The 27684-nt window shown below is 39.2% G+C and overlaps 1 protein-coding gene across 1 annotated transcript in view; it reads right to left on the bottom strand.

The window, feature by feature from the left end:
- SLC3A1 (solute carrier family 3 member 1) overlaps positions 1-17258 on the bottom strand; it is a 32858-nt gene extending 15600 nt beyond the window's left edge. Inside the window, 5 exon segments of the mRNA XM_021001317.2 lie at positions 7753-7878; positions 8996-9150; positions 9277-9456; positions 16756-17022; positions 17025-17258. Coding sequence (XP_020856976.1) covers positions 7753-7878; positions 8996-9150; positions 9277-9456; positions 16756-17022; positions 17025-17172 — 876 coding nt within the window. The 5' untranslated portion in view covers positions 17173-17258.
- Positions 17259-27684: the final 10426 nt, after the last annotated feature.

Genomic DNA, 27684 nt, shown 5'->3' with positions numbered 1-27684 from the left:
ATTCAGAAGAAAACAACAAAATCAAAACACCTATATCCAAAACCTCAAAGAAAAATATGAATTGGTCTCACACCCAAAAAGAATTCCTGGAAAAGCTCAAAAAGGATTTTAAAAATCAAATAAAAGAGATAGAGGAAAAATTGGGGAAAGAAATGAGAGTGTTGCAAGAAAATCATGAAAAAAAAAGAAAAAAGTCAACAGCTTGGTAAAGGGGGCACCCAAAAAAATACTGAAGAAAAATACTTAAAAGAAAGAAAAAAAGAAAGAAAAGGCCAAATGGTTAAAAAAAAAAAGGCACAAAAATCCACGGAAGAGAAGAACTGCTTAGAAAGTCGAATTGACCAAATGGGGAAAGATGAAAAGATGTACAAAAATTTACTAAAGAAGAGAACTCCTTAAAAAGCAGAATTGGAAAAGGAGGTACAAAAGCTCACTGAAGAAAATAATTCCTTTGAAATTAGAATCGGGCAAGTGGAAGCTAATGACTCCATGAGGCATCAAGAAACAATAAAACAAATTCAAAAGAATGAAAAAATAGAAGACAATATGAAATATGACATTGGAAAACAATTGACCTAGAAAATAGATTAAGGAGAGATAATTTAGAATTATTGGACTACCTTAAAGCCATAAAAAAAGACCCTAGACATCATATTTTAAGAAATTACCAAGGAAAACTGTCCTGATAACCTAGAACTGGAGGGTAAAATAGAAATTAAAAGAATCTACTTATCCTCTCCTGAAAAAGATCTCAAAATGAAAACTTCCAGGAATATTAAAGCCAAATACCAGAGCTCTTAGGTGAAGGAGAAAATATTTCAAGCAGCCAGAAGGAAAGAATTCAAATATGCTGGAGCCACAAAATGGATATTTAATGAAATAGAGGACTTTCAAGCTTTCCTGATGAAAAGCCCAGAGCTGAACAGAAAATCTGACTTTCAAATACAAGGCCCAAAAGAAGCATAAAAAAATAAACAGGAAAGTGAAATCATAATGAATTCAACAAAGCTAAACTGTTTATATTCCTATATGGGAAGATACTTGCAAATCCTAAGAACTTTATCATTAGGGCAGTTAGAAGGAGTATACATAGGCAGAGGGCATGGCTGTGAGTTGACTATGATGGGATGATATCTAAAAAAATAAAATTGAGGGGTGAGAAAGAAGGATGTACCAGGAGAAAGGGGAAGGGAGAGGTAAAATAGAGTAAATTATCTTACATAAAAGAGACACAAAAGAGCTTTTATACTAGAGGGGAACAATGCTTAAATTTTACTCATTGGAATTGGTTCAAATAGGAATACCATACATGCTCTGCTGAGTATAGAAATCTATCTTACCCTACAAGGAAGTAGGAAGGGAAGAGGATAAGAGAAGTGGGTAGGGAGAGGCTGATAGAGGAGAGGGTGGATTGAGAGAGGTGGTGGTCAGAAGCAAAATACTTTTGAGGTAGAATAAGGTAAAAGGAAAGAGAGAAAAGGATAAACAGAGGAAAAATAGGGAAGGAAACACACAGTAATCATAACAGGGGAAAAAGTTTACAGCAAGTTTCTCTGATAAAGGTTTAATTTCTCAAATATATAGAAAACTGAATCAATTTTAGAATATGAGTCATTTCCCCATTGACAAATAGTCAAAAGGATGTGAACAGGCAGCTTTCAGACAAAGAAATTAAAGCTACCTATAGTCTTATGAAAAAATGCTCTAAATCACTACTGATTAGAGAAATGCAAATTAAAACAACTCATACCTATCAAATTGGCTGATAAGATTTTTGAAAAAAGAAAAATGACAAATTTTGGAGGAGATGTAGGAAAATTGGGACACTAATTCATTGTTGGTAGCATTGTGAACTGACCCAACCATTTTGGAGAGCAGCGAGGAACTATGCCCAAAGGGCTATAAAATCATGCATACCCTTTGACTCAGCAAACTGCATCCCAAAGCGTTAAAAAAAAAAAAAAGGAAAATGACCTATCTGTACAAAAATATTTATAGCAGCTCTTTTTGTGGTGACAAAGAATTGGAAATTGAGGGGGATGCCCATCAATTGGGGAATGAGTGACCAAGTTGTGGTATATGATTTTGATGGAAAACTATTGTGCCATAAGAAAGGATGAGCAGGATAGTTTTAGAAAAACCTGGGAAGACTTATATGAACTGATGCAAAGTGAGGTGAGCAGAACCAGTAGAAAGTTGTACATAGTAACAGCAATATTGTAAGGATGATCAACTGTGAATGACTTAGCTATTCTCAGCAATACAACGATCCAAGATAATCCCGAAGGATTCATGATGAAAAATGCTATTCACCTCCAGAGAAAGAAATAAGAGTCTGAATGCAAATCAAAGCATACTTTTTAAACTTTATTTTCCTTGTTTTTGTTTTTGTTTTTTTTCTGGGAAAGGATGTCTGTGTGTGTGGTTTTTTTACAACATGACTAATATGAAAATATGTTTTGCATGACTGCACATGCATAACCTCTATCAAATTATTTGCCTTATCAATGAAAGGGGGAGGAGAGAGAGGGAAGAAGAAAATTTAGAACTCAAAAATTTTAAAAATAAATGTTTAAAATTGTTTTTACATGTAATTTGAAAAAAGGAAAATATTTAAATAAAGCAAAAAAAGAAAAAAAGAAAATCCCTCTTTTCTCCTTACACTGTTTTCTTTGAGTAAACTCAATCTTACATTTTATAGATATAGATATATAGATAGATAGATATGTGTGTGTGTGTGTGTGTGTGTGTGTGTGTGTGTGTATGGGTCCAGCAGAGCCTGGGAAGTTTTAAAAAAGCAAAAAAAGAGGAGATGTGTCATTATAGTGAATGTGAGAGATGTAGAACTTCAGCTAAAGGAAAGCTAGAGCAGAAACTACAACCAGGCTGACCTAGATAGAGTGCTGGATAGAGAGTCATCAAGTGCTGAGTTCAAATTCTGCCTCAGACACTTAATAGCTGTGGTACCCTGGGCAAACACATTAACCTCTCTGGGCCTCAGTTTCCTGATGTGAAAAATTAGGCGTGTAGACTCTATGGCCTCTAAGATCCCTTCCTGCTCTACATCTATGATTCTATGAAACAGAACAGGCAGTTCCATGTACAGCACTAAGGACTAAGTAAAGACTTTTGAATGGAGGGATGAACTACAGGTTCTAGGTAGAAGGATGCAAGCTACAGGGAAGAAAGTTTTAGAAATGGGCTTATTCTTAAAATGATTTGGCCAGAAAGCTACTTAGTAACAGAATCACTCTTCAATAAAAACAAATATGATTACAGAAACTGACTCGGCTTGCTATCTACAATAAAACGCTATCTACAATAACAAAATGGAACAAGAAAGCCATCCTCAGTGAAGTGGACTCAAGAGATATGCTAAAGACAGAGAAATTACCTCCCCCTGGTGGACACTTGGGGTGATGACAACAAAAGTGACCCAACAACCAAACTACTAGGAAAGTTAAAAGACTCAGACCAAGGGAGGGGAGTCCCTTTCAGGGATGTACTGGAGCCTGCTCCCACCAGATGGCTAGAGAGAGCTGATTGTTAAATTTTCAGGATGAGCATTTACACCTCAGAAATCTGCAAATGCTACAAATCAGGGTTTGATTTATTGTTCCATTCATTGCCAAGACTTAAGAAAGTGATGGAGAAAATAATAATGCAGATTAACCTTAAAAGTGTGTTGAGCACACATTTTTGAGATCTTGTTGTTAATCATTTCCCAGAACACCCCTGCCCTTAACCCTCATTCCTTTCATCACATTACCCAATGAAGATCATGGGTTTCCTAACAATTTGGGTTAGAAGGGATTAGACTGAAACCTATAAGGAAAAAGACAAAGAAATGATCAGCTGGGAGGATTTTCTCACTATTGAGTGCTGAATAGGAATGTTAGTCTTCTTCTGCCATCACACTGTTCAATTTGGGGTCACTTGAGCTAGGAGGTACTCGTGGCTTTTCTCACATGAAGCTGTTGTTTATTTTGTGGAAGACATGGCGGCAAACTTCTGTGACTACAGGAAATGGGTTTTGGTTGTTGTTAGGGTTGTTTTTGTCTCAACCAGTGATGTCATTGGTGTGGCTGGCTCTTGATAGGAAAACTCCCTTCACGAAATGCAGATCAGCAATTTGTAACTTTTAATCTTAGAAAATTCCCTAGGACACTGAGAGGTCAAGTCACTTAGTGGGTATTCCTGACTATGAGGCATCAATCAGTCCTTTATCTCCTCTGCCATGTGGCCACTCAGGAGGACTGTCAGAAATAAGAAAGCGGGGACAGCTAGGTGGCACAGTGGATAGAGCACTGGCCCTGAAGTCGGAAGAACCTGAGTTCAAATCCAGCCTCAGACCAAATACTTGACACTTACTAGCTGTGTGACCCTGGGCAAGTCATTTAACCCCAATTGCCTAAAAACAAAACAAGAAATAAGAAAACGAACAGGCTTTGAAATTAGAGAACACAAATTGGCCCAAGAGGCAAGCCCAAACTGTGTGACTTTTGGGTAGTCACTCTGCACCACTCAGTCTCAGTTTTCCCATATGTGAATTAGGGATACCCTGTTCTACTTCATGAAGTTGTAAAGAATAAATGACAGGATATGTGGACTGTATTTGCAAAGTAAAAGGAATTCTACAAATGCAGGTTTTGCTCAAGGTGGGACTCACCACCACCTCCTAAAACCTTCCCACCTTTTTCAACTCTGATTTTATACCTTGGAAAACCTTTTGTCTAAGCATGTTAAAAGACTTGCCTAGGGTTAAGAGGTGACTTATGCTGAAGGACCTGGGATTTCTTCCAAGCAGAAACCTCCACCACCAAACCTGCCTCTTTCTAAGACCCATCCACAACTTAGAGAATTGCTTGAGGCTCAGGGAATAGTCACACAAGTAGTAACTAACCAGCAGCAGCGGAACCCAGATCCTCCTTACTTGGGGCGCTATGTCCTATGAGAGGCAGCACACATAGCATGCGGTCAAGACCTGGATTTGGACTCAAGCTCTGGGTTTCAATCCCATCTCAGACACTACCTGTGCCTCAGGTTCCTCATCTTTAAGACAAGAATTTGGACTCGATGTAATCTGTGGTCCCTCCCTCGCTCTGAATCTATAATACTGTTATCTATCTATTCCCCATGCTCTCTCTAGGTTTAACACAGGACAGGAAAAGGGATTGGACCTATGATTTCATATATAGAACTTTTAGGTGAGGAAATTCCCTCTACCAGCATAGGTCAGCACCTTCTTGGCACTTCACAATCTTGGAGAGTTGTTGGAAGCTTACACAGCCAGGCTTCATCACAGGCTGGCTCCAAAAGAAGTTCTCAATGCACGACGCTGGCTTAACTCACTGGGTTTACCACTTCATCCTTGTAAAACATTAGCCTCAAGCCCCGTTGAACAGAATCATCATGCACTACCACTAACTGCGGGTGAAAGATAAACAGAGGGAAAATACGGGAACACAGAAGAAAACAAGTAACTCCTTTCCACAGCATTACTTATTACCAAGTAACCACTGAGTGTCACAGCGTCTCCGGAGACTAAACACGGAATTGAGTTTTGGGGGGAGGAAGCAAAAGGAAAATGGAAGGTTGAAATACCTGTGTGTTATCAGTCGGGGACCTATGTAATAGACACAACTTAGAATGACCCACAGGAACTCTGGTTGGCAAATTATTAATCTGCCTATTTCTGTTTTGAAGATAAGACCATCATGGGGTGAGGAGGGGTTTATGGGCCAGGTCACTTTCCAGGGCAGGTCTTTTATTTGCCCTTCCTATTTGATCTGCCTAAGGCCATCCAGCAAACAACTAATAATCTTCCCAAGTGAGTAGTAAAAAAGATTCATGTTCATTAATTTTACTATTCTCAAGAATTCTGGGAAGAATCTGGAGTTGTTTACCCAAAAAATAAGTGATACATTGTAGCAAATATTGATCCAACTCATCTAAACTCTTCTAGTTCCCACTGTGTTGGAAACTGTCAATTTTATAATATAGAGATTAAAAAAAACAAAAACCAAGGACCATGCATGGGAAAAACACAGCAGAAAAGAGAAGACAAGAAGTTAATTTCAGGGCAAGTCAAAACGTGATAAAAGCAACTCTCCTTCTGTCAATGTATAAGCTCCTACTCTTTCACAAGGTGTCCCATTTTGGCATTCAAAGCCCTTCATAACCTCTCCCCACCCCCAACACCACCTTTCTAGTCTTCTCACACCAGCTAGGTTTTAAGGGCAGCTAGGTACAGTGGACATAGCACCCGACCTGGAGTCTTCCTGACAAGTTCAAACCTAGCCTCTGATATTAGCTATGTGACCCCAAGCAAGTCACTTAAATTCTGTTTGCCTCAGTTTCCTTATCCATAAAATGGAGATAACGATAGCACCTACCTCCCAGGGTGGTTGTGAGGATCAAATGAGATAATAATTATAAAGCTGTAAGCACCATAAAATGTTAGCTACAATTATTATTTTTTTTGTTACACATTACACCTCTCCCTCCACCCCGCCAAAAAAAAAAGTTACTCTTCAATCTAGTGACAATGATCTCCTTGCATTTCCCCAGAAAAGACTCCCCGACATTGTCTCTGGCTGCCCCCATGCCTGGAATGCTCCCCCTCTTCATCACTCACTGCCTCCTGGCTGCCCTGGCTCCCTTCAAGACCCAGCTAGAATACCACCTTCTGCCTTTGCCATCCCTCCCTCTTAATTCTAGTGCCTTCCCTCTGTTAACTATTTCCCATTTATTGAGTATATTGCTTGTTCGAACATATTTGTTTGCCTGTTGTCTTCCCCATTAGATTGTTTTTGGCCTCTTTGTATCCCCAGCACTTAACACAGTGCCTACCACATAGCAGATGCCTTACTGATTGTGCTTACTGAGGGACTGACTGAGACTATAGACATCATCATCTGATTAGGTGGCCCCCACAAGCCACATTTTTTTTTACCTCTAGAACCCTAGACTAGAAAACCTCTAAGGTCCCTTTCACAAATTTATGATGCTCTTTTGGAATCATCCTATTATCCAGGTAGAGTTGCCCAGCATGCAGTTTACCAACTGAATTCATAATCTTCTCCCCTTAACTCATCCTTCTTCCAAACTTTCCCATTTCCATTGAAGGCATTCCTCCTTTGCTGAGGTTTGTCACCTCAGAGTCATCTACGACTTTTTACTATCCCCATATCCAATCAGAAGCAGCCTTAGGAAAGACGTTAATAATAATATTAATAGCAGCTAGCATTTATATAGCACTTTAAGATTTGCAAAGCATTTTACATGTTATCTCATTTCATCTTCACAATAACACTGTGAGGTAGATGCTATTATCCCCACTTTAGAGATGGGTGACATAAGTGAGGCTGAGGTTAAGTGACTTGCCTCAGGTAACACCTCCCTGTCTATAGGTGTGGATATTCAGAAGTGAGTGTCAACTAAAAAGACATGATGACGAAACCTTTGGAAATTCAATGCCAGAATTCTAGCTAGACAACACTTAAATGTCTTACCTTGTTCCTCACCACATCTAGCCAGCAGCTCTGGGAAGGTGAGTCAATTTGGCGTGGGGGAGGAGTCACTAATGTCTTCACATTTCAGCTTTCCATTGTGCCAGGGAGGTAAGAAGAAGCCACAGGTATGTGTCTCAAACACATTCTTCCAGTGATTTGATTTTATACAACTGGTTCAACAAAAGAAGTGCTTAAGTGGGTTTGGGAAATAGAAGTTTAAGTGGGTACAGCTACTCACCTTTATTTCTTCCTGGACATCAGTATTACGGAAATTTAAATCGGGTTGCTCTTTCATAAACTGGTGAAAATAACATTGATTTCGCACTTCATCATACTGCCAACTAGAGTTTCCATAGACACTCAGCTATCAAATAAAGAAGAAGCCATTGGCTGTCAGATGACATCAGAGCCAATAAAGTAAAGGAAACTGTTCTCCAACCCCAACCTTTCACAAATTTCTGAAAATTTTCTTTTTATGGAGAGTACTTTGGTAAATTAACTCCACTAAAAATGTCCCCAGTTAGCTTGATGGTTGAATTAAGCAGGCTTTGGGTCTATGTGTTTAAGGAGGCCAGTGAAAAGAATGTTTCACAGCATTTGCCCTTCATAATAGTCACACTAAAATAGCATAATGTTGGGGGGGGGGAAAGGAATAATTCCAACAAAAGCAGCATATCTGACAAGAAATATTTTCCTGAAACTTATTTTGTATCAACATCCAAGTTAAGGATTAAAAACTGGACAAGACAAGGATACGTAGAGACAGATTCCCTAGAGATTGCCTTTCAGAATGATAGCAATTAAATTCAATAAACATTTACGAGGTGGCTACTATGAATGGCACTAGCTCTACTTTGACCCTCTCAAAGGGTCAAAGAGTTCTGAGGTGGTTACCTTCCAGGCAGTGGGAGAGATCTAGCACTCCTATATGATAATTCTTTCCTCTGTTCAGATCTGGCTCCTCTCTGTGAGGAACTCTACCCTAACTTATGGCGACATCCAATCCCACGTCCCAGATTCCTGTTGGGTCTGATGCTGAATCAGTAACCAGGTTCAAAGGTAGTGAGGTAGTCTGTGTGCTAGGAAAGTGGACTATTTCTGCTGACTTCTTCACATGCAATTCCAAGTGGAATATATTCCAAGGTGTGGAATGCTTCATGTACCTTGACAGGCCTCACCCTTACATTTTATTGTCTCTACCGGTGCCCCCTTATAACCTCTGATTTTGCTGAAGTCTAAATAGCACACATCAGGACATGAGAAGCTAGGGTGCGAAGGTAACATTAGCTTTGCTTATGCCTTTTAGTCCTATTGTTTTATGAAGGTTTTCTCCTGTTTCAAAAAATCTAGCTACATTAGATTTGGTATATTTGCTCAAAAAAGTCTATAAACTATCAGGTTTGCAATAGTTTAATGACTAACAAAAAAAAAAGAGGCCTATTTGTTTCATTCACAAAAAGGGAGGAAAGCAAAGCACTTACCCAGTTGTTGGGTGGTATGGTAGTGCCATCTATATGCGTGCAGTTGTGCCAGATGTAATAATCTGTATATTTTCCAGTCCGATTCCGACTCAATTGAAACCAAATATGTTTATCACTTGTGTGATTTGGTATAAAATCCATTATTAGCTTCAAACCTTATAAATAATGAGTGAAAATATGTGTTGGAAAACATTATAAAAATTAATACATACAATTCAAGAAAAGTATAGAATTAAAAGATTTAAAGCACTGAAAACAACTCTTTCCCTGACTTCTGTTACCTTTATCATGTATGGCTGCAACTAGATTCTCAAATTCTTTCATTGTTCCAAAAATGGGATCAATTTCTTGGAAATCTTCAACACCATATCGGAAATCTTTAATGGATGATTTATAAAAAGAAGTAATCCACACATTCTTTACATTTAAATTTATGATGTGGTCAAGTTTCTCTTGTATACCTAAATGGAAGAAAAAATGTTAAGGACAAGAAACATTAGGCTGGTTGTTTTTAAACAACAACTTGGCTTATAACATTTTAAAAAGGGAATAAAAAAAATAGGTTGTTGTTGACAGAAACATGTGCAGTTTCACTCACTTCATTGCATTTTAAATATCAAGGTTCACCGTTCTGTTCTAATAATTTGACTCTTAAAATAGAAATTGATATTACCAAACATCAAAGCACTCTTCAATGGGAAGGTTGATGTTCAAGAAAATCAAGTGACTTGTTAATGTTTAAGGAATGATTTGGTGGTTGAGCCAATGGAATTTTCATCAAATTTCTTGGAATGGCCACTCATTTGTTCAGTTAAATTATAATATACATCAGTAGAAGAATAAAGGTTTGCTCTTTTTATTGCTTTTACTTATTACATATCAGCCATCAGGACAACAATAGCATGTGCACTGAACAATTTATATACCTATCTTGTGTTTGTCCTTCATTCTCGAAGAGGACCATGACATCAGAGAGATGGTGACATGACTTGCAATTGACTTTGTTTTGAGTGAGAGAGGTCTGTGTAAGGTCACAAGCCTCACTTTCTCCTCCAGAGCCATCTGGGTCCAGTGGCCAGATGTTCATCAGGACAATTGGAGATAGCTCAGGATGCAAGGATGCAATATATTCCACTTGGAATTGCATATGAAGAAGTCAGCAGAAATAGTCAACTTTCCTGGCACACAGACTACCTCTACCTTTGTACCTGGTTACTCATTCAGCATAAGACCCTGGCCCTTTTAAGCTAAGGTCTTCTCAAGTTCTCACTTCCAGTGAGGCCACGCCCATTCAGTGAATAGGCCTCTTTAAGAAGTGAGCCAAGAGATGGCCCTTTTAATCAAAAAAAAAAAAAAGAAAAGAAAGAAAGAAAAAGAAAAGAAAAGAAGAGAAAAGAAAAGAAAAGAAAAGAAAAGAAAAGAAAAGAAAAGAAAAGAAAAGAAAAGAAAAGAAAAGAAAAAAAAGAAAAGAAAAGAAAAGAAAAGAAAAGAAAAGAAAAAAGATAAAGAAAAGAAACTGGGAGGGGAAGACCCTGGTTTAGCTGGCACGTCGCATGACTCTTTTATATTAGTCAGTATAAAGTGCAAAGTAGTCTAACAAAGAGAGAGCTAGACATGACAAAACTACCACCAACAAAAATGTTGAAGTGCAGTGAGTGTAGTACTCAGAGGACTGTGGGATTACTGGTGAAACCACAGGATCATAGATTTGGAGCTAGAAGGTAACTTTAGCCTACCCAGTCCAACCCCCTCATTTTAGAGGTGAGGAAACACAAAGAGCTTTAAACACTGTTTCACCTTTGGTCCAGTGGCCTAAATCTAGACTCAGAGACTTGATCTCTTTATCTAAATCTCTCATGACTTTCTCTGTTACCTTCTCCAAACCACTTGGCCACTCTGTGTCCCAGTCTACCATTCTGAGGACTATGGAACTACATATGGTCAAATGAGTGAATGGAGAGACAGTATAACCCAACAGCATAAAATAATCTTTCTTAAAAAAGAAAGAAAATGAAAGAAAATATTTAATTGGTGATCATAACCACAGAATATGCTTCAAGAATACTGACATAGTATTCTAAGGATGAGAACCAATAGGTTGGAAAGCCAAGGAATAAGCAGGTGCTCCTAAATTGATGCCCTAGTGACTAGAAGGTAACCAGTGAAAGGCTCAGTCAGCCTATGATGGAAGGAGGTCCCAAGAGTGCCTACGATGAAACAAAGCTTGCCCAGGGTCACACACCTGGTTAATGACAAAGCCAAGTCTAGAACGATGGGGTTCTGACTCATTCATTGCTCTTTCTTACTACAATATGCTGTTAGGAACAACACAAGTGACCCCACCATTTTTAACGAGGACTGAATATAAGATCCATTGTAAAGAATGTAGCCTCTTGGGTTTTCTTCATTTGGATTCTGTGCTTCTCACTTTTGTTTGCCAACTTAATAACTCAACAAATATATCTATTGGGTGCCTCCTCTTCATGTACTAGGTTAGATGCTCTGGAAATACAATGTTGCATAAAATACAGTCCTGACCTTCAAAACACATCTCTAGTAATGGATGTTAATCAGACTCAAGTCATAATAACACAAGGAGAGGTGGGTGGCAAATGAGAAGAGGCCTCTATTTTGGCTTCAGAAGACCTGGATTCAAAACTTCCGCACTAGGATGACAGTTCTGTGGCAGTAAGGACTGTCTCCCTTTTCCATTTGTTGTCTATAGCACTTAATACCACTTAATAAATGCTTCATTCATTAATTCATACCTCTAAGTTGTTGGGTAAGTCACTTAACCTCTCCGAGACTCAGTTTCATCATTGGTAAAATAAAGAGTTGGACCAGATGACCTCTGAGGTCTATTTTAGCTCTAGATCTGGGATCTTGAGATACAAAATCCTGAAGGAGTATAGAGGAGGAATCGAGTCCAGCTAGAGTGACCATGGAAGGCTTTATGGTAGTTAGTACATGACCTCAGCCTTGAAGGACTAGTAATCTTTCAAAAGAGATTTGGAAAGTTTGGAGAAGAAACACAATGGGGTGGTAGGGAACCCAGCATAAATGCGAGCTTTTTGTTTGGGGGAAAACTGTGACACATTATTCTACTTAAGGTTTGCAAAGTGCTACACACACACACACACACACACACACACACAGAGAATACAGTTAGTTCTGCTATAACCGGACATATATATTCTTAAAAATAAAAATTGTGCAATAAAATCCACAGCACTTATAGAAAAAAAAATGGGGTTAGGAGTCTGCCTTAGGCTGCTGCTCAGCCTGCACACTCCCAAGGGCCAGCCTTCCTGGGACCACAGCTCCTACTGCACCAAAAGATATAGAAGAAATAGATGACAGTGCTTGAACTTGGCAAAGCCCTGAACTTTGCTTGTGGAAGGGGTTACAGCTTGGACCTTATTGTGAAGTGGTCCTATTTCTCTTCTGGTGGATGGAATGGCGCACAATTCACATTATATGCAAGTTGTTCCCTGATGTTAGATGGTGTTGGAACAAATTTGAGTTTTCAAAACGAGTGTTAGAGCAGAATTGACTGATTAAAGTAGTTTGAGATAAGCCTTGAAGGGAAGTCATGATTCCAAGAGGTAAGAGGTATTAAGACAAAGACACAAAAGGGAACTACATCAAGGAGACAGTTTGGCTGGGACATTGAGTCCTCCAAAGGGAAGGGATATGGAATCACTCTGGAAAGATAGGTGACCGCCTGATTGGGAAGAGAGAGCCTGGATTTTATCCTAGAGCCAATAGGGAGCAATAGAAATTACATGACCAGACCTGGGCTTCTGCTGTATCATTTGAGCAGTTGCTGGATATATATGGAATTGTTAGAGATACTGATAATAATAATAACAATAATAATAGTGTGTGTATACATATTCAGTCCTTTATGTTTTATGTAATGTAAGTTCCAGGCAAATCCTTTAAGGAGCAACATAGTTTTATTATTGTCTGAAGAGACTCCGCATCATCCTTGCTCTGAGACTCCCACTACCAACCTTACAGCCTTGTTAAAGAGGAAAGTGTTTATAAAGATCAAGATAACATAGAAATGCAAGATGTTCACATCCAATTACTTGCCAAGTTTTGTCAATTCTACCTCCACAACATGTCTCACCTCTGACACCTTTTTAATCAGAAGGACACTACCCTAAGGTCAAACACTCATTAGCTCTTGCCTGGACAACTAGAATAGGCTCCTAGTTGAGTCTCTAACTCATTCAAGTCTTCTTCGTTTCCCCCAAATCATCCTCCACAGAGTTCCCAAAGTGAAATCCTAAAGGTTCTGACCATGTCACTGTCCTGCTCAAAAAGTTTCGGTGGTTCCCCACTGCCTCTAGGATAAAACATAAACTTTGGCTTTCATCAAAAGCTGCCCTCTGCCTTTCCAGAAATACTGCACATTCCTCCCCTTCACATATTCTACATCCCAGACAAATGGGCCCATTTGCTGTTCCTTTCACATGACATTCCATCTCTTGTCTCCGTTCTTGGCCCTCATGGCCAGAATACACTCCTTGTTCCCTTTGGGTCCCTGGTTACCTTCAGTTCTCATCTCAAGCTCTACCACCTACAGCAGACCCTTCCTGATCTCCCCAGCATCTCATCCCTCCCTTCATCCCCATCCTGCCCCCTACAATCCCTTCTATTTACTTTGTATATAATTGATATCTGAATGTAAACCCCACAAAATCAGGCAGTTGGTTCATTTTTGTCTCTGTATCCCCAGTGCCTAGCACAAAGTAGGCACTTCCATGGTCACTCTAGCTTCTTGAGTAAAAGTACTCCGTGTTGCAAGACAGATGGCCAACTTGCAGGTCTCTGACTTCAGCATTCTATCCATTCTGTCCCGTTTCATGGACTGTCCTCCATACTTGGAATGGACTCCCTCTTCCCTTCTGTACCTTTGAATGTTTAGCTTCCTCTAAGCCTCAGTTCAGGGGCTCCTCTATGCTAGAAGCCTCTCCTGATCCCTCTAGTGCTTAGTATTTCTTCCTTCCTCCTCCTCTCATGAGGAAAGTTAGAGGAGTAGAGAGTGCCCTGGGCCTAGAGTCAGGAAAACCTGAGTTCAAGAACAGATTTGGACACTGATTAAATGTATGACCTTGGAGAAATCACTTAAATGGCTGTCTGCCTCAGTTTCCCCATCTGTAAAATGGAGGCAATAATAGCAGCTATCTCCCAGGGTTGTTGTGAAGATAAAATGAGATAGTATTTGTGAAGGGCTTTATAAATGCTAGCTATTAGCTACAGATCTGAGTCTTGAAGGCCCTGAACTGGCATTAATTAGATTCCTTCTCTCCTGTGTGAACCACTAATGCATATAATATATTGTCTTTGTTCTGGGCACACAGTAGTAGGAGCTTTAAAAATGTTTACTGGAATGAATCAGATTCATTAATTCTTTAGTATTTAATACGGATAATAATCTTTGAACCTTACAGAAATGTTAGAATTAAGGGGCAAATGGGTGAGAAATCCATCATGGTCAACCAATTGTAATTTAAAAAAACTCTTAATATGATTGATATGTTTTAACCATTATTCATTGGATATCAAGCAGACCTCAAAGTGAGGAAGACCAGCAGTCTTCTGGCCTCAGGCTGTGTGACCCTGGACAAGGGACTTAATTTCTCAGTGCCTCGGGCAATTCCCTAAGGGGAAGAAGAGGGAATAAGCATTTATTAAGTGCCTTCTGTGTGCCAAGTTTAATTCTCATAGCAGCTCTGTAAGGTAGATGCTATTATTATCCCTAGTTTACAATTGAGAAAACTGAGGCAAACCGAAGTGAAGTGATTTGTGGAGGGTAACAGAGCTAGTAAGTATCTGAGGTCGAATTTGAACTCAGGTCTTCTTGATTCCAGGCCTATTGCTCTATCCACTGTGCCACTAGCTTCCCAGACTATCTACATTGCAGATGTGTTATATATGTGTCTATAGAAAGAGCTGTCCCGCCTGGAGTTCTGTACACTAATAAATCATATTTCTGGAGCAAAACAAATATTGCCCTATCCCTGCCCACTCTACTCAACCATACTTCTGGTTTTAAGAGAAATCATAGAGTATTTTTACTGGTTCATTCACTCTCCCCTAAACCAAAGAATCTTTCACATAAGCTTTGATTCTGCCTGCTGCCGTATCTGGAGCCATTCAATAAATCCCTTGGGAGGAGAAGCTTTGTTCTCCTCTCCAGTACTCTGATTCCAAAACACGCCAGTTGGGGTGTCCAACAGACACACATGTAACTATCATGTAGAGTTTCCCTCTGTGCCATGGCTGCCAAAAACAGCAGCAGCTGTTCATTTTAAAGAACACCATTGAATCTACCTACTGATTCATTCCTTTTATGAAATTAACTGATATGCTTGATAGGTTGATGTTCAGAAATCTCTTCTTAATCTGTTCCATCCAAAGGTTTTTCTTCTTCTTCTTTTTTTTTAGGCAATTGGGGTTAAGTGACTTGCCCAGGGTCACACAGCTAGTAAGTGTCTGAGGTCAGATTTGAACTCAGGTCCTCCTGACTCCAGGGCCGGTGCTCTATCCACCTTGCTGCAGCACCCCTCATCTTAAGATGTCCTTGTCTCTGTTGGTTTGTATGGCCTTTGGACAAACCAGCAACAGGCCTAACATTCATTCAGCCCCAACACATGAAATTATGTAAGAATAACATAAAACAGTTTTGTTCTAATATTTTAAAAAATCATAGTTTTACCAGTTTTTCTAGATAAAACTAGTGCTTTCTTTTTGCAGCCTAGAAAGAAAATCTTCCCCTTCTCCAATTCTTTCTTGTTCCTTAGATATAGGGTAAGTTACTGTTATTCATTGGTAATGAATTCCTAAAGGTGTGGTTAAAGGAGGACCCTCAATTGTTCCAGCAGCCTTTGGCCTAGGGTGGGACTTTAAACAAAGTAAGGTGCCTTGAGAATTTAGGATTTTAGAGATATAAGGTTGAAAAGGACCTTTGAAGCCATGTAATTCAACCCTTTCCTTATTGTATAGATGAGGAAATTGAGGTACAGAGGTATAAGTCAACTTGCCCAAGGCCATAGATTGTAAGGAGAGGAGTCAGAGTCTCCAAAGTCCAAATCCAGGGCTCTATGCTAGACCAGGCTGTATTGACACCCTGTATTTTCCCCAGCTCTCTACTTCACATAATACCAGTGACATCAATATTAGAAGCTAAATGTTAACATTTAAAAATAACTTTCTGATTATATCAACCCTCTTCAGATCATAAATGACAAACTAGGAAGTTTCAGCTTACTTGTGCTGATCAGTGTTATACTGAAGGAAGTCTGTGTTTGTGGATAGGCAGGGTTAGTAAGCCAGGGACAGCCACATCATAGATTTGAATAACCTTTTGAAAGATTATCAATAGTATGACATTTAGTGATACATTGAAAAGATATAAGAAGTTATGAGATGCCACTAGTCAAACTAGTCAAAATTAATCTGTCAACCCTCTTGACATCCTTCTACTTATGCTTTTTTTTTGCTTGCTTTTGACTCAGAGGCTTTCAAAGGGTCTCCATCAAGTAATTTTTTTTTCATTAACCAAATGAAATACTACATTGTTAAAAAGACAAATTTGCTTAGTGATATTTTTTCATCATACGGAAGAAGAATCTTGGCCATTCCATCCATCACAGGCATAATTAATTTCTAGAGAACTAGAGAGAAAAATAATCAAACCACATCTTTCCTTTCTTCATTAGCTCTAATAAACATTCATGGCCACTAACCTTTCAGATCACCATTGCCATCCTGGTTGCTGTCCTTAAAAGAACGCGGGTAGATCTGGTATATAGGACTGACTTGCCACCAATCAAGGCACTTTGGAGACAGGATAATAATCGCAATGGTCGAACTGATGAGTACCAGCACAGATGCAACAATGAGCCAGAAGAGGATCTCTCGGGTGACTTTGTACCGTGCTTGGCTTGAATACAGAAGCAGGACTTCTTTGGGCATCCCTGCATAGGGCTCGATAGGGTCCACTCTTGGGGATGGATGTCAATAGTACTTGTCTTCAGTGGATCTGCCTGGTTGCTGCCATCAGTCTCTCTCTCGGTGACTGCCTCATTTTGCACAAATCCATTGTTAGCGTGACCCTTCATACTCATTCTCACAGAGTCTTTCTTATTTTCATCTTTGTCCATTTTTTTCTGCTTCTCCTTTGAGGGATCTTTCTTGCAGTAAACAAAGGTGAAAAAATATCTCGCTTACTGAAATGCTTAGTGATGTATTTAGCTTGGTATGGTTTACAAATAAACCTGACTGGTCAAAGTTTAACTAGGGAAGAAAGGGTAAAGGTAAAAGGGATTCAGAAAAAAAAAAAGGACTTTACTTTCCATAAAGTCCAAGGGGGAAAAAACTAAAGCATTAAGCTTTAAGGAAAAGAAGAGACATAAAGGTACCAAATATGTGTTATTTTGCCCATTTTATTATTTATTTGTATTGTATATTTATGTTGTGTGTATGTGTATGGGTGTGTATATGTATACATACCTATGCAGTATGAATTGTTTCCTACTTTCCATGAAAGCAGCATTTTGTAAACAGCTTTTAATATTTACACTGAAGAGTTGTTTAAACATTGGTAAGTAGAAAATGCTGACATTTCTGCCCTTATGTAAACTAAAAAGTATGCTTTTTATATCAAAATTAAATATCTAAAATGGCATGCTTTCCTCGCAAATGATGATTTATGGTATATGTCATTTATTTAAAAGCATTAACAAAGACATGAATTATTTACTTACATAACACTAAGCTTATTTTTTTTTTAAAGGAAAGGATAAAATTTGGAGTAGAAACAATAAAATAACCAATTAAACAATTTTTATTTCCTTTGCCTGCTGGCTTTAAATACAAAATCACTTTGAAATCAAGGATATTTCCTGAAATTAGTTATTATTATATAAGTAGATGTATGTAATTAAATAATTAATTTGTTATTATTATTCTGTAGGAGATTATGTGCAAAATTTTCTTTTCTTTTTCTTTCTGTTTTTTCTTTTCTTTTTCCTTCCTTCCTTTCCTTTTTTCTTTCTTTTTCTCCCTTACTTCTTTTCTTTCTTTCTTTCTTTCTTTCTTTCTTTCTTTCTTTCTTCTTTCTTTCTTTCTTTCTTTCTTTCTTTCTTTCTTCTGTCTGTCTGTCTGTCTGTCTTTCTTTCTGTCTTTCTTTCTTTCTTTCCAGTTCCACTGCTATTACCTATAGCTATGACCCTACATTGACTGGAGAAAAGTGAGTACAAATGTAGCACCATCCCCACCTAAGGCAGGTTTGGCAGTTTCCAGAGGGACAGTAAGTGACTCTTTTTGCCTGGGGGTGTGAGGGAAAAAGGAGAGAAGGCAGAGATCTAACTGGCTGAGAGATCTCTGAGTCCCTCATACTATTTAGATATATAAGTGAAGGAAAAACTTCTTAGTCTTTGCAGGGACTACTGACAGAAGTAGAGAGTTTTAGAGAGACCAGGGAAAAAGAGAAGGCAATTTTGACTAGCAGACAGGAAATCTTCCTGCCACAGACATGCTGGTGGGGAAGCCAGCCCCCATCAAGTCCCTTGATCTGCAATTTGCACAGCCCTAGAGATTACAAAGAATGGAATTCCTGGGTGAGGTTGTTTTCTCCTAGGATGAGCTGAGTCTCTATTTTGATCTCTTATCAAAGAGCTAGTTTACTCTGATATATTCTATTACCATCCTAATATCTATAAACTCCCTTATTTCTGTTTATAATTTACATTGATAAAAAGCTATTTTTGTGGTTCTTTGTGTAACCACCAATTGGTGACAGTGACATATGCTAATGAGAGTAAGATACTGGTTACCTTCTTCTTAAGAACAAAGAAAGTGTTTTTTATTCTAAACCCCTCAAAGAGGACACATCTCTAGGTATAACTGATGTGTGATAGGGAAGTATTGTTGTTTGTGTAGGGTGTGTGGAGTGATCAGGGAGGACTAGAACCTCTAGGTCTAGAACCCAGCTCTCACCTGTGGCTCCAAGAAGCTGTAGCTTGCGCAGAGGCCAAACCTCAAATTTAGTTAAGTTTAACTTATCTATGTTTAATTTACTAAGTTAAGTTTAACATGTTAAACATAGATAAGTATAATTGTAGCCTGATACCCCACCCCTCCTGGGAAATAGGAGCAGGAAGGAGAGATTGCTTAGTCACAGTGGTCCCATGTGCTGCTCCTTTGCCTGCTCCCACCCCTCTAGGCTACTTAGGGGGCAGGCACAGCCCTTGTACTCTCCACAAAGATATGGAATGGGGTTTTCAAATCCCTGATATGATATCTATCTATCCATAACACTCTCTGGCCCACCATCTTATGTTAGAGATACCAACAGCTGTATTAAAAGTGGATTGGGGGCAGCTAGGTGGTGCAGTGGATAGAGCACTGGCCCTGAAGTCAGGAGGACCTGAGTTCAAATCCGGCCTCTGACCAAACACTTGACACTTACTAGCTGTGTGACCCTGGGCAAGTCACTTAACCCCAATTGCCTTAAAAAAAAAAGGTGTATTGGGAGAGTAAGTCGAGAGCCTAACTACACACACACACACACACACACACACACACACACACACACACACACACACACATTGCTGCAGGACCAAATGGTGGCATTCTTGGGAGGCAGTTTGCTTTCTAACAACAAAGGGGTGCTATTTTGTATCCCCTTACCCTGCCATGAAGCTATCAGAAAGGGGCAGGTTCTGGCTAATGGGCTAGAGAACACTGAGTGGATGAAGGCTGATGAGGTTTTAGATGATTGTTGTTGATGATGATGATGAAGATGATGATAACAGTGTTCTTGTTTAGTCCTGTCTTACTCTGTGTGACTCTATTTTGGGGTTTTCTTGGCAAAGACTGGAGTGGTTCACCATTTCCTTCTCCAGTTCATGTTGCAGACAAGGAAACTGAGGCAAAGAGGGTTAAGTGACTTACCCAGGGTCACACAGCTACTAAGTATCTGAGGACACATTTGAACTCAGGAAAATGAATCTTCCTGATTCTAAGCCCAGTGTTCTATCCACTGTGCCACCTAGCTGCCCATGAGTCATTTGGACTGTACAGATCTAATAGGAAGCAGTTTACTCCCTATCTCAAGTGCAAAATCACCTTTATGGGGAGCCTTGATCTTGTTGTTCACTTGTGTCTGACTCTTTTTAAAAATTTTTCATTATTTTGATTTATTAACAATCACTTCCATAAGCTTTTGAGTTTAAAATTTTCTCCCCCTGCCTCCCCAAGATGGTGTGCAATCTGAGATAGGCTTTACATGTACATTCCTATTAAACATATTTTCACATTAGTCATATTGTAAGGAAGAATTACAACCAAGAGGAAGAACCACAAGAAAAAAAATACCACACAAAACAGAAGGAAAAAAAAGGCAAATAGTATGCTTCGATCTGCATTCAAACGGCACAGTTTTTCTTTGGATATAGATAGCATTTTCCATCATGAGACCTTTGGAGATGTCTTAGATCTTTGCATTGCTAAGAAGGGATAAGTCTATCAACACTAATCATCGCACAATGTGGCTGTTACTGTGTAAAATTCTCCTGGTTCTGCTTACTTCACTCAGCATTAGCCCACACAAATCTTTCCAGGTTTTTCTGAAGTCAGCCTGCCCATCATTTCTTACAGCACAATAGTATTCCATTACATTCATATACCACAACTTGTTCAGCCATTTCCCAATTGATGGGCATCTTCTCAATTTCCAATTCTTGGCCACCACAAAAAGAGCTGCTATAATAATTTTGTACATGTGGGTCCTTTTCCTATTTTTATGATCTCTTTGGGATACAGCCCTAGAAGTGCTATTGCTAGGTTAAAGGGCATGCACATTTTTATAGCTCTTTGCACACAGTTCCACATTGCTCTCCAAAATGGTTGGATCATTTCACAACTCCACTAACAATACATTAGTGTTCTAATTTTCCCACATCTTCTCTAACATTTATCATTTACTTGTTTTGTCATGTTGGCCAATCTGATAGGTGTGTTTTGATTTGCATTTCTCTAACCAATAGTGATTTAGAGCATTTTTTCATATGACTATAGCTGGCTTTTAATTTCTTCATCTGAGAACTGCCTGTTCATATCCCTTGACCATTTATCAAATGGGGAATGACATATTCTTATAAATTTGTGTGTCTGACTCTTTGTGACCCCATTTGGAGTTTTCTTGGAAAAGATAAAGATTTGTTTACCATTTTCTTCTCTAGCTCTTTTTACAGATGAGGAAATAGGTGTACGTGTCACACAGCTAGTAAGCATCTAAGGCCAAATCTGAACTCAGGAAAATGAGTCTTCCCAACTCCAGTCCCAGCACTCTATCCACTGTACCACCTAGCTGCCTCCAGACATTTATTAAGCACCTACTATATACCAGACATTATGCTAAGCCCTGGGGATACAAAAAGAGACAAAAGACAATCCTTGCCCCTAAAGAGTTCACAATGTAATGGGGGAGATGACATGCAAACATACATACATACATACATACATATATATATATACACACACACACACACATACACACACAAAGCAAGCAATATATAGAATAAATAGCAAATGATTAATAGAGGGAAGGCAGTAGAATTAAGAGAGGCTTCCTATAAAGGATGGGATTTTAGTTGAGATTAAAAGAAACCAGGAGGTGGAGTTGAGGAGGGCAAGCATTCTAGGCATGGGGGACAGCCTGAGAAAATGCTCAGAGTCAAGAGATGGAGTGTGTTGTTGGTGAAACAGTCAGGAGACCAGTGTGACTGGATGGAAGAGTACATGACAGATGTGAATATGTTCTATGCCCTTAAGAACTCTACCTCATTAAAGACAATTGCAGTAAGCTGTCTTTTAGAACCATCAGCTACGTTGCCCCTGGGCCTTCCAGCCTGGCAGTTTAAGCCTCCTCCAAGGTCTGCTAAGGGATGCTCTGAATGTAAACTGAATTCTGAGGAAATCCCCTCACTAAATTGAATTCAACTTAACTAAATGGAATCTACAGTAATTTTCCCCTCACTAAAAAATGACAAATACAGTTTCCCAAAACTTTTAGTGAAGTTTTAAGCTAAGCTAAGATTTTGGGGTCACTTCTCTACAAGAGAATGAGGTATGTACTCCCCTTGCTGGATCTGGATGCCTTTGTATCAGTAATTGCCTCTTGGAGGGCTGCTGTAAAAAGGTCCTTTACAGATTTAAGGGAGTCATATTTGTGTGGGAATAAGGAAAGAATTATTTGGTTTTTAATGGATTTTTGCCCATGACAATCAGTGCAGGGATGCATAAGGTACCCCAACAATGACAGAATGTAAACCATCCCAGGCAGACTTTAGGATTGTCTAACAATACACTAATGGAAGTTTTGAGGTTTTTCATTTTGTCTTTTATTATTATTGTTATTTGAGAGACCAACCAGAATTGTACCACATAGACTTTCTTGTGATTCTTCGGTGCAAGTCAACGTGGAAGGCACTTGAAAGGTCAATGCTGAATTCTTCCAAGAACTCAGAGATATTTCTAAAATTGCAGCTGTGGAAAAATGGGCCCACTGTGTACTCCAGCTAATCTACTAAGGACAGACAGGGGTGCTCCATCAGTTGTTAGAAGTTCCCACTTTCACTCTTGAACTGTGATCTATAATTCTCTCTGGAGTGTTCTGTGAGGGGCCTCAGCAAAGCTCAAGGCCCAGGTACCTGACCCCATCCTAGCAGAAATGGTTACTGCTTCCACATGACAGATAGAGAACATGTACTGGCCTAGAGGATTTACATCTCTGGATTTACATCTTTTTGTTTTGCTTTGTTTCTTTTCCTGAGCTAGACTTCCTTAGTCCTGAGGGCACCTTTGTGAGTCTGAGATGTTCAGAACAGCCAAGATGAGATGTCAAGAAAAGATGTCAAGGGGTCCCTCAGTGGGAATCCAATGGGAGGAGGAGGAATTTCCTGCATTACAGAGAAGGACCATTAGGAAGGGGAACCTAAGCCCTGACGTGATAGGTCAGAATCTTTTGGAGTTGCCCAATCCATTCCATGTGGCAGCTGCTGATTTCACTACTTATGGCAGACCAGCGAGGGGCAGTGACTCTAGGCCTACAGCATGCAGCCCCAGTGTAGAAGAGCTAAGTCAGGCCTACAGTGTCCCTACCAACCACAGAAGGGCAGTGGCAGCATAGGCCCTTGGCAATGCACCAAATTTTGAGGAGCAGAGTGACGCCTGCAATGACGGAGTGGAGTTATACCCCAGTGATGGCAACACAACAGGGCTCAATACTTTTTCTGAGCGCAGGGCAACAGAGTTCAGGGCCTGGCAGTGCCAGCTGGTCTGTCCCAGGACAGAGGGGAAGTTGATCCTGGCAGAATGGGGTAGTGGACAAAGATGTATGCCTCAGGGACAACGTACACATTTAGTTTGGGCATAGTTGCGTATGCACAACATGAAGTTTTCATTAAACTGTGAGCTCCTCAAGGGCAGGGACTGTCTTTTACATTTTTTCTTTTATCCCCAGGGCTTAGCAAAGAGCCTCGCACATGGTAGGTGTTTAGCTAATGTTTGCTGACTGAATCAATTTAGAGTCAATCAAACATTCTATGTTAGACTTTCCCATTTAGTTCCTGGGTTGCCTCAGGGGTATACCTTCTGAATATATGTTACCCCCACTCCCTTTTGAACCTACCTTGATTCTGTTGAATAATGTATACCCATCCAATGTCATGGTCTGCTCATGGGTTTCCTTCTACCATGTCTCAGTGATACCTAAAAGGGCAATTTGCCTCTCTGCATTAAAACTTTTAGTTTCTTGTATTTGTTTCCTACATTTTGGCCATTTGTGTATAGATATTTGAAAACATGAGTTTTACTGCTGACCTTTTTCTTAGATTTTTGTCCCCCATGAATTTCTGCGTGTCTCAGCTACTATTATTCTTCCTTCTTTATGGCTAATCTCTACAGTATATAACTTGGGGGATATACATAGACAATCTTATCCCTCCTTCATCTTTTTTAGGAGGAAGAAAGCAAGCATTTTATTAAATGGCTACTATGTGCCAAACATAAGTGCTTACAATTATTATCTTATTTAATTCTCATGACAACATTAGAAAAGGTGCTACTATTATCCTCATTTTACAGTTGAGGAAACTGAGGTAGACAGAGTTTAAATTACTTGCCCAGGGTCACACAGTTATTAAGGATATGAGTCCACATTTGAACTCAGATCTTCCTAACTCCAGGTTCAGTGCTCTACGCACTGCCCACCTTGTTTAATACCCATTTGGTTAGATTTACAAGACACTTAGTAAATCCAATCTTAGCAGTCTTTGTTAGGTGTGCTCCATCCCTGGCCAGGAACCTGTCCTCCCTCAACTATAAACCATGTTCCTGAAAGCCAAATTACATTCTCAAATCCAACCTTTGCAGCTAGAAATTCACTTTTGAAATCATTTTTTTCCTTCCTCCATTTCCTTCAATGGGCAACAAACAGTGAGAAAAAAATAGCCTGTGCTCCTGGGGTCCTCAGTTTCTTCCTTAAGGCCTCATACTAGTGATTAATTTTTTTCTTAGGTTCTTTCTGGAAACATTGCACCTGCACAAATCACCAGATATAGGTACCTGATCATCCATTTTGATGATTCTTAGGAGATTCTCTGTTATGTCTGGTATCTATGCCCCCAAAAGATGGCACATCTCTCTATTGTTTTTCTCAGGTCAACAAATATATACCTTGAAACCCCTGAACAATGAATTACTAACTACTACTCTTTCTCTGCCCTTCACTGTATGATCTTTCACCCCATAGCTTCCACGGCTCTACTATATCATTCTTTGGAGGATAACCAGCTTCTTCCTCCTCAGAACACCTAACTCTCGCTTTTTTTTTTTAAAGCTTTATACATTTGTCCTTTTCCTTCTCTTTCTTCTTTGGGTAACATTCTTCCATTCCTCATCATTCTGACAAGTTGTCTCCCATCCACCTCAGATTCCAAATGAAACCCCAATTCTGTTTCCTTTAGGAACATTTTTATTCTCTCATAACCTAGAGTTGTGAAAAGGCATTCTCTGAGTCCCTTCACAATCTCCTCCTTGTTTCATCATTATCATTTTCTTTTACACAGTTAGTACTTCCATGATTTGTTCTTTTACCCACTCATTATTTAGTATTTTATTACATCTCCATTTGGGTCTTTATCTTTTGTTTGTGGTCCCTGAACCAATTATTATTTTATTGCATCATGATCTGTAAAAAAAAAATGTATTAATTATTTTTGCCTTTTTCAATTTGTTTGCAATATCTCTTTGCTCTAGAATCTGGTCAATTTTTGTAAAAAGTTCCATGTGATACTGAGAAATCTATATATGCATATTCTTTCATAATCCCATTTATAAGGAATGGTAAGTTTTTAAATTCTAGTTCCTCCAGAAATTTGTTGAATTTCACGTTTTCCCTTTTGTTAGACTTATCCAAAACTGAAGGAGGGATACTGAAGGCTCTGATCACTATTTGGTTACAGTCTATGTCTTTTTGTAGCTCAGATAATGTTTTTTTTTAATGAATTTTGATACCAGGGTATTTGGCGCATAAAAGTTTATTACTGATATCAGCTTATTATTTTTAGCTCTTTTCAGCATAAAGTCTGTAAGTCCTTGGGTCTGCCTAGTATAGCCTCACTGCTGGTAGCATGGGAGGTGGGAAAGGGATGTTAAGAAAGCTCTGGGTAGGCTTCAGTTTGTAGGTTCTTTTTTAAATTTTCTTTTGGATTCTGGGCATCCTAGAACATAAAAACAGCCAAAATTGTTTTATATTTGCTACATCATTTCTGTTTTGGGGAGGTCTGAGAAGTTGTAGGGATTACAAAAAATATTAAGTACTCTATCTTGTTGCTTATATCGGTTATCACCTAAAACTTTGATAATCCCACTCAAATTCCTTTCATTTGGATCAACTATTCTACAGCCAGAGTCATCTCTACTCCATAAATTAATTTACTTAATTGCTTCAATCACCTTTTCTAACTTGCTTTGCCTTTTCTTGCCAACTACCTTCTTCTTTCCCTTTTTGAGTCTTCCTCTTCGGGATCTACTTACTCCCTGATTCTCCCTGATCCTCTTTTATTCCATTATCTCTTCCTTAATTCTCTTGCATTGCGCTCTCTTTCAACCTGTAGGTGGACCACTATCTGAGGCTGAAGATTCTTCTGTCTCCAATTTTTCTCAGTTATACTCAAATTTTGCCAAATTCTCCTCCTGAAATTTAGCTTCTAACCTGCTTCACTATTCCAAATCTAAGTCAGCTATATGATTTCTTTCTTCTGACTCAGCTCAAGTCCTTCTCCTTTCTCACATTCTTTCTCCCACAACATTCTCCCATAGATGCTGGAAACTGTTGATTCATTCATTCAACCAAAGTTTTAAAAATATACTTTGTACAAAGCATTGGATTAGGCACTGTAGGAGGTACTAATTCCTATGGGAACTTACAGTCTAATAGGATTGGTTAAAATAAATAACTAACTATAATGCATATTATGAGATGTGTATCTGAGATTTGCAAAACCAATGTTACAGGTCTGAGGAGGAAAATTTATAAAAAAAAAACCCAACAGGGTAGCTTCATGAAGGCAGCATTTGATCATTGCTTTATAGAATGGACAGAAATTAAATTAGAGAGGAGGAAAAAGAAGGATATTCCAGGCATAGGAAACCACATGAGCAAAGAAGTAGAACCTGGAGAATATAGGGTATGTTTGAGGGGCAGAGACTTGCTCATTTTTCTTAATCAAAACACACAGGGGCAAAATGTATCTTTAACACCCTTAATTTTTTGACCTTTGGTTTTTATAGCACATTTATTTGCCAGTCTTCTTCTCCACTCCCTGACCCAAAATGCCATCCCCTACAAAAATGAAAAAAGAACGACAAAATAACAAATACATTCAGCAAAACTAAATATCAGTGGAATCTAATAGTAATATGTGGTATTCCACATGCTTTTTCCCCAACCTATAAAAGAAGAGAAGTCTACTCTCAAATCTCTTCCTTGGAACAACGAAAAGACTATGCAACATTTGGTATTTTTGCTATTTTTTCCATTTATGTTGTGGTGGTTCTATACAATGTTTCCTTGGTTCTACTTCCTATATATGGGGTGTTCAAGAAGGACTGGCACCTCTAGTGTGAGGGCTTGCTGAGCCCTTTTCAGGGCTGCTCATTCACCTTTGGTGTCCGCCTGGCACTCAACTGTCACTTGTGACTCCAAGAAGCTGTAGCATGTACAGCGGCCACACCCCAGTAAACCAGCTTGGCAGATGGTCTAAACCAGCTTGAGGGTAACCAACAGGACTGAAACCCATTGGCAAGTTAGGGCAACGTCTACCCCACGTATGTGAAGACTTCCCCTAGTGGAATGAGCAGACGAGAACAATTTGTTCCGATAGCCATGAAGGTGGTGGAAGCAGGCGCTGTGGAATGCTTAGAGCTTGGTCAGACATCAAAGACACCGAGGTCATCCACTGCATTCCAGGCCATTGCCAATTGTCTTGACTTTTGTCTTGCTACTGGATTTCAATGCCTCTGGAAGACAGAGGCAAACGAATTTGTGCAACTCTGCCTCACTTAAATCCAATTTACACGAGTTAAGACATCACTCCATGATGTCA

This window comes from Phascolarctos cinereus, unplaced genomic scaffold, assembly GCF_003287225.1.
Source record: "Phascolarctos cinereus isolate Bilbo 61053 unplaced genomic scaffold, phaCin_HiC Scaffold_2;HRSCAF=192, whole genome shotgun sequence".
NCBI classification, from domain to species: Eukaryota; Metazoa; Chordata; class Mammalia; order Diprotodontia; family Phascolarctidae; genus Phascolarctos; species Phascolarctos cinereus.
Note: the sequence above shows the minus strand (reverse complement) of the source record. Positions and strands in the feature narration are given on the sequence as shown.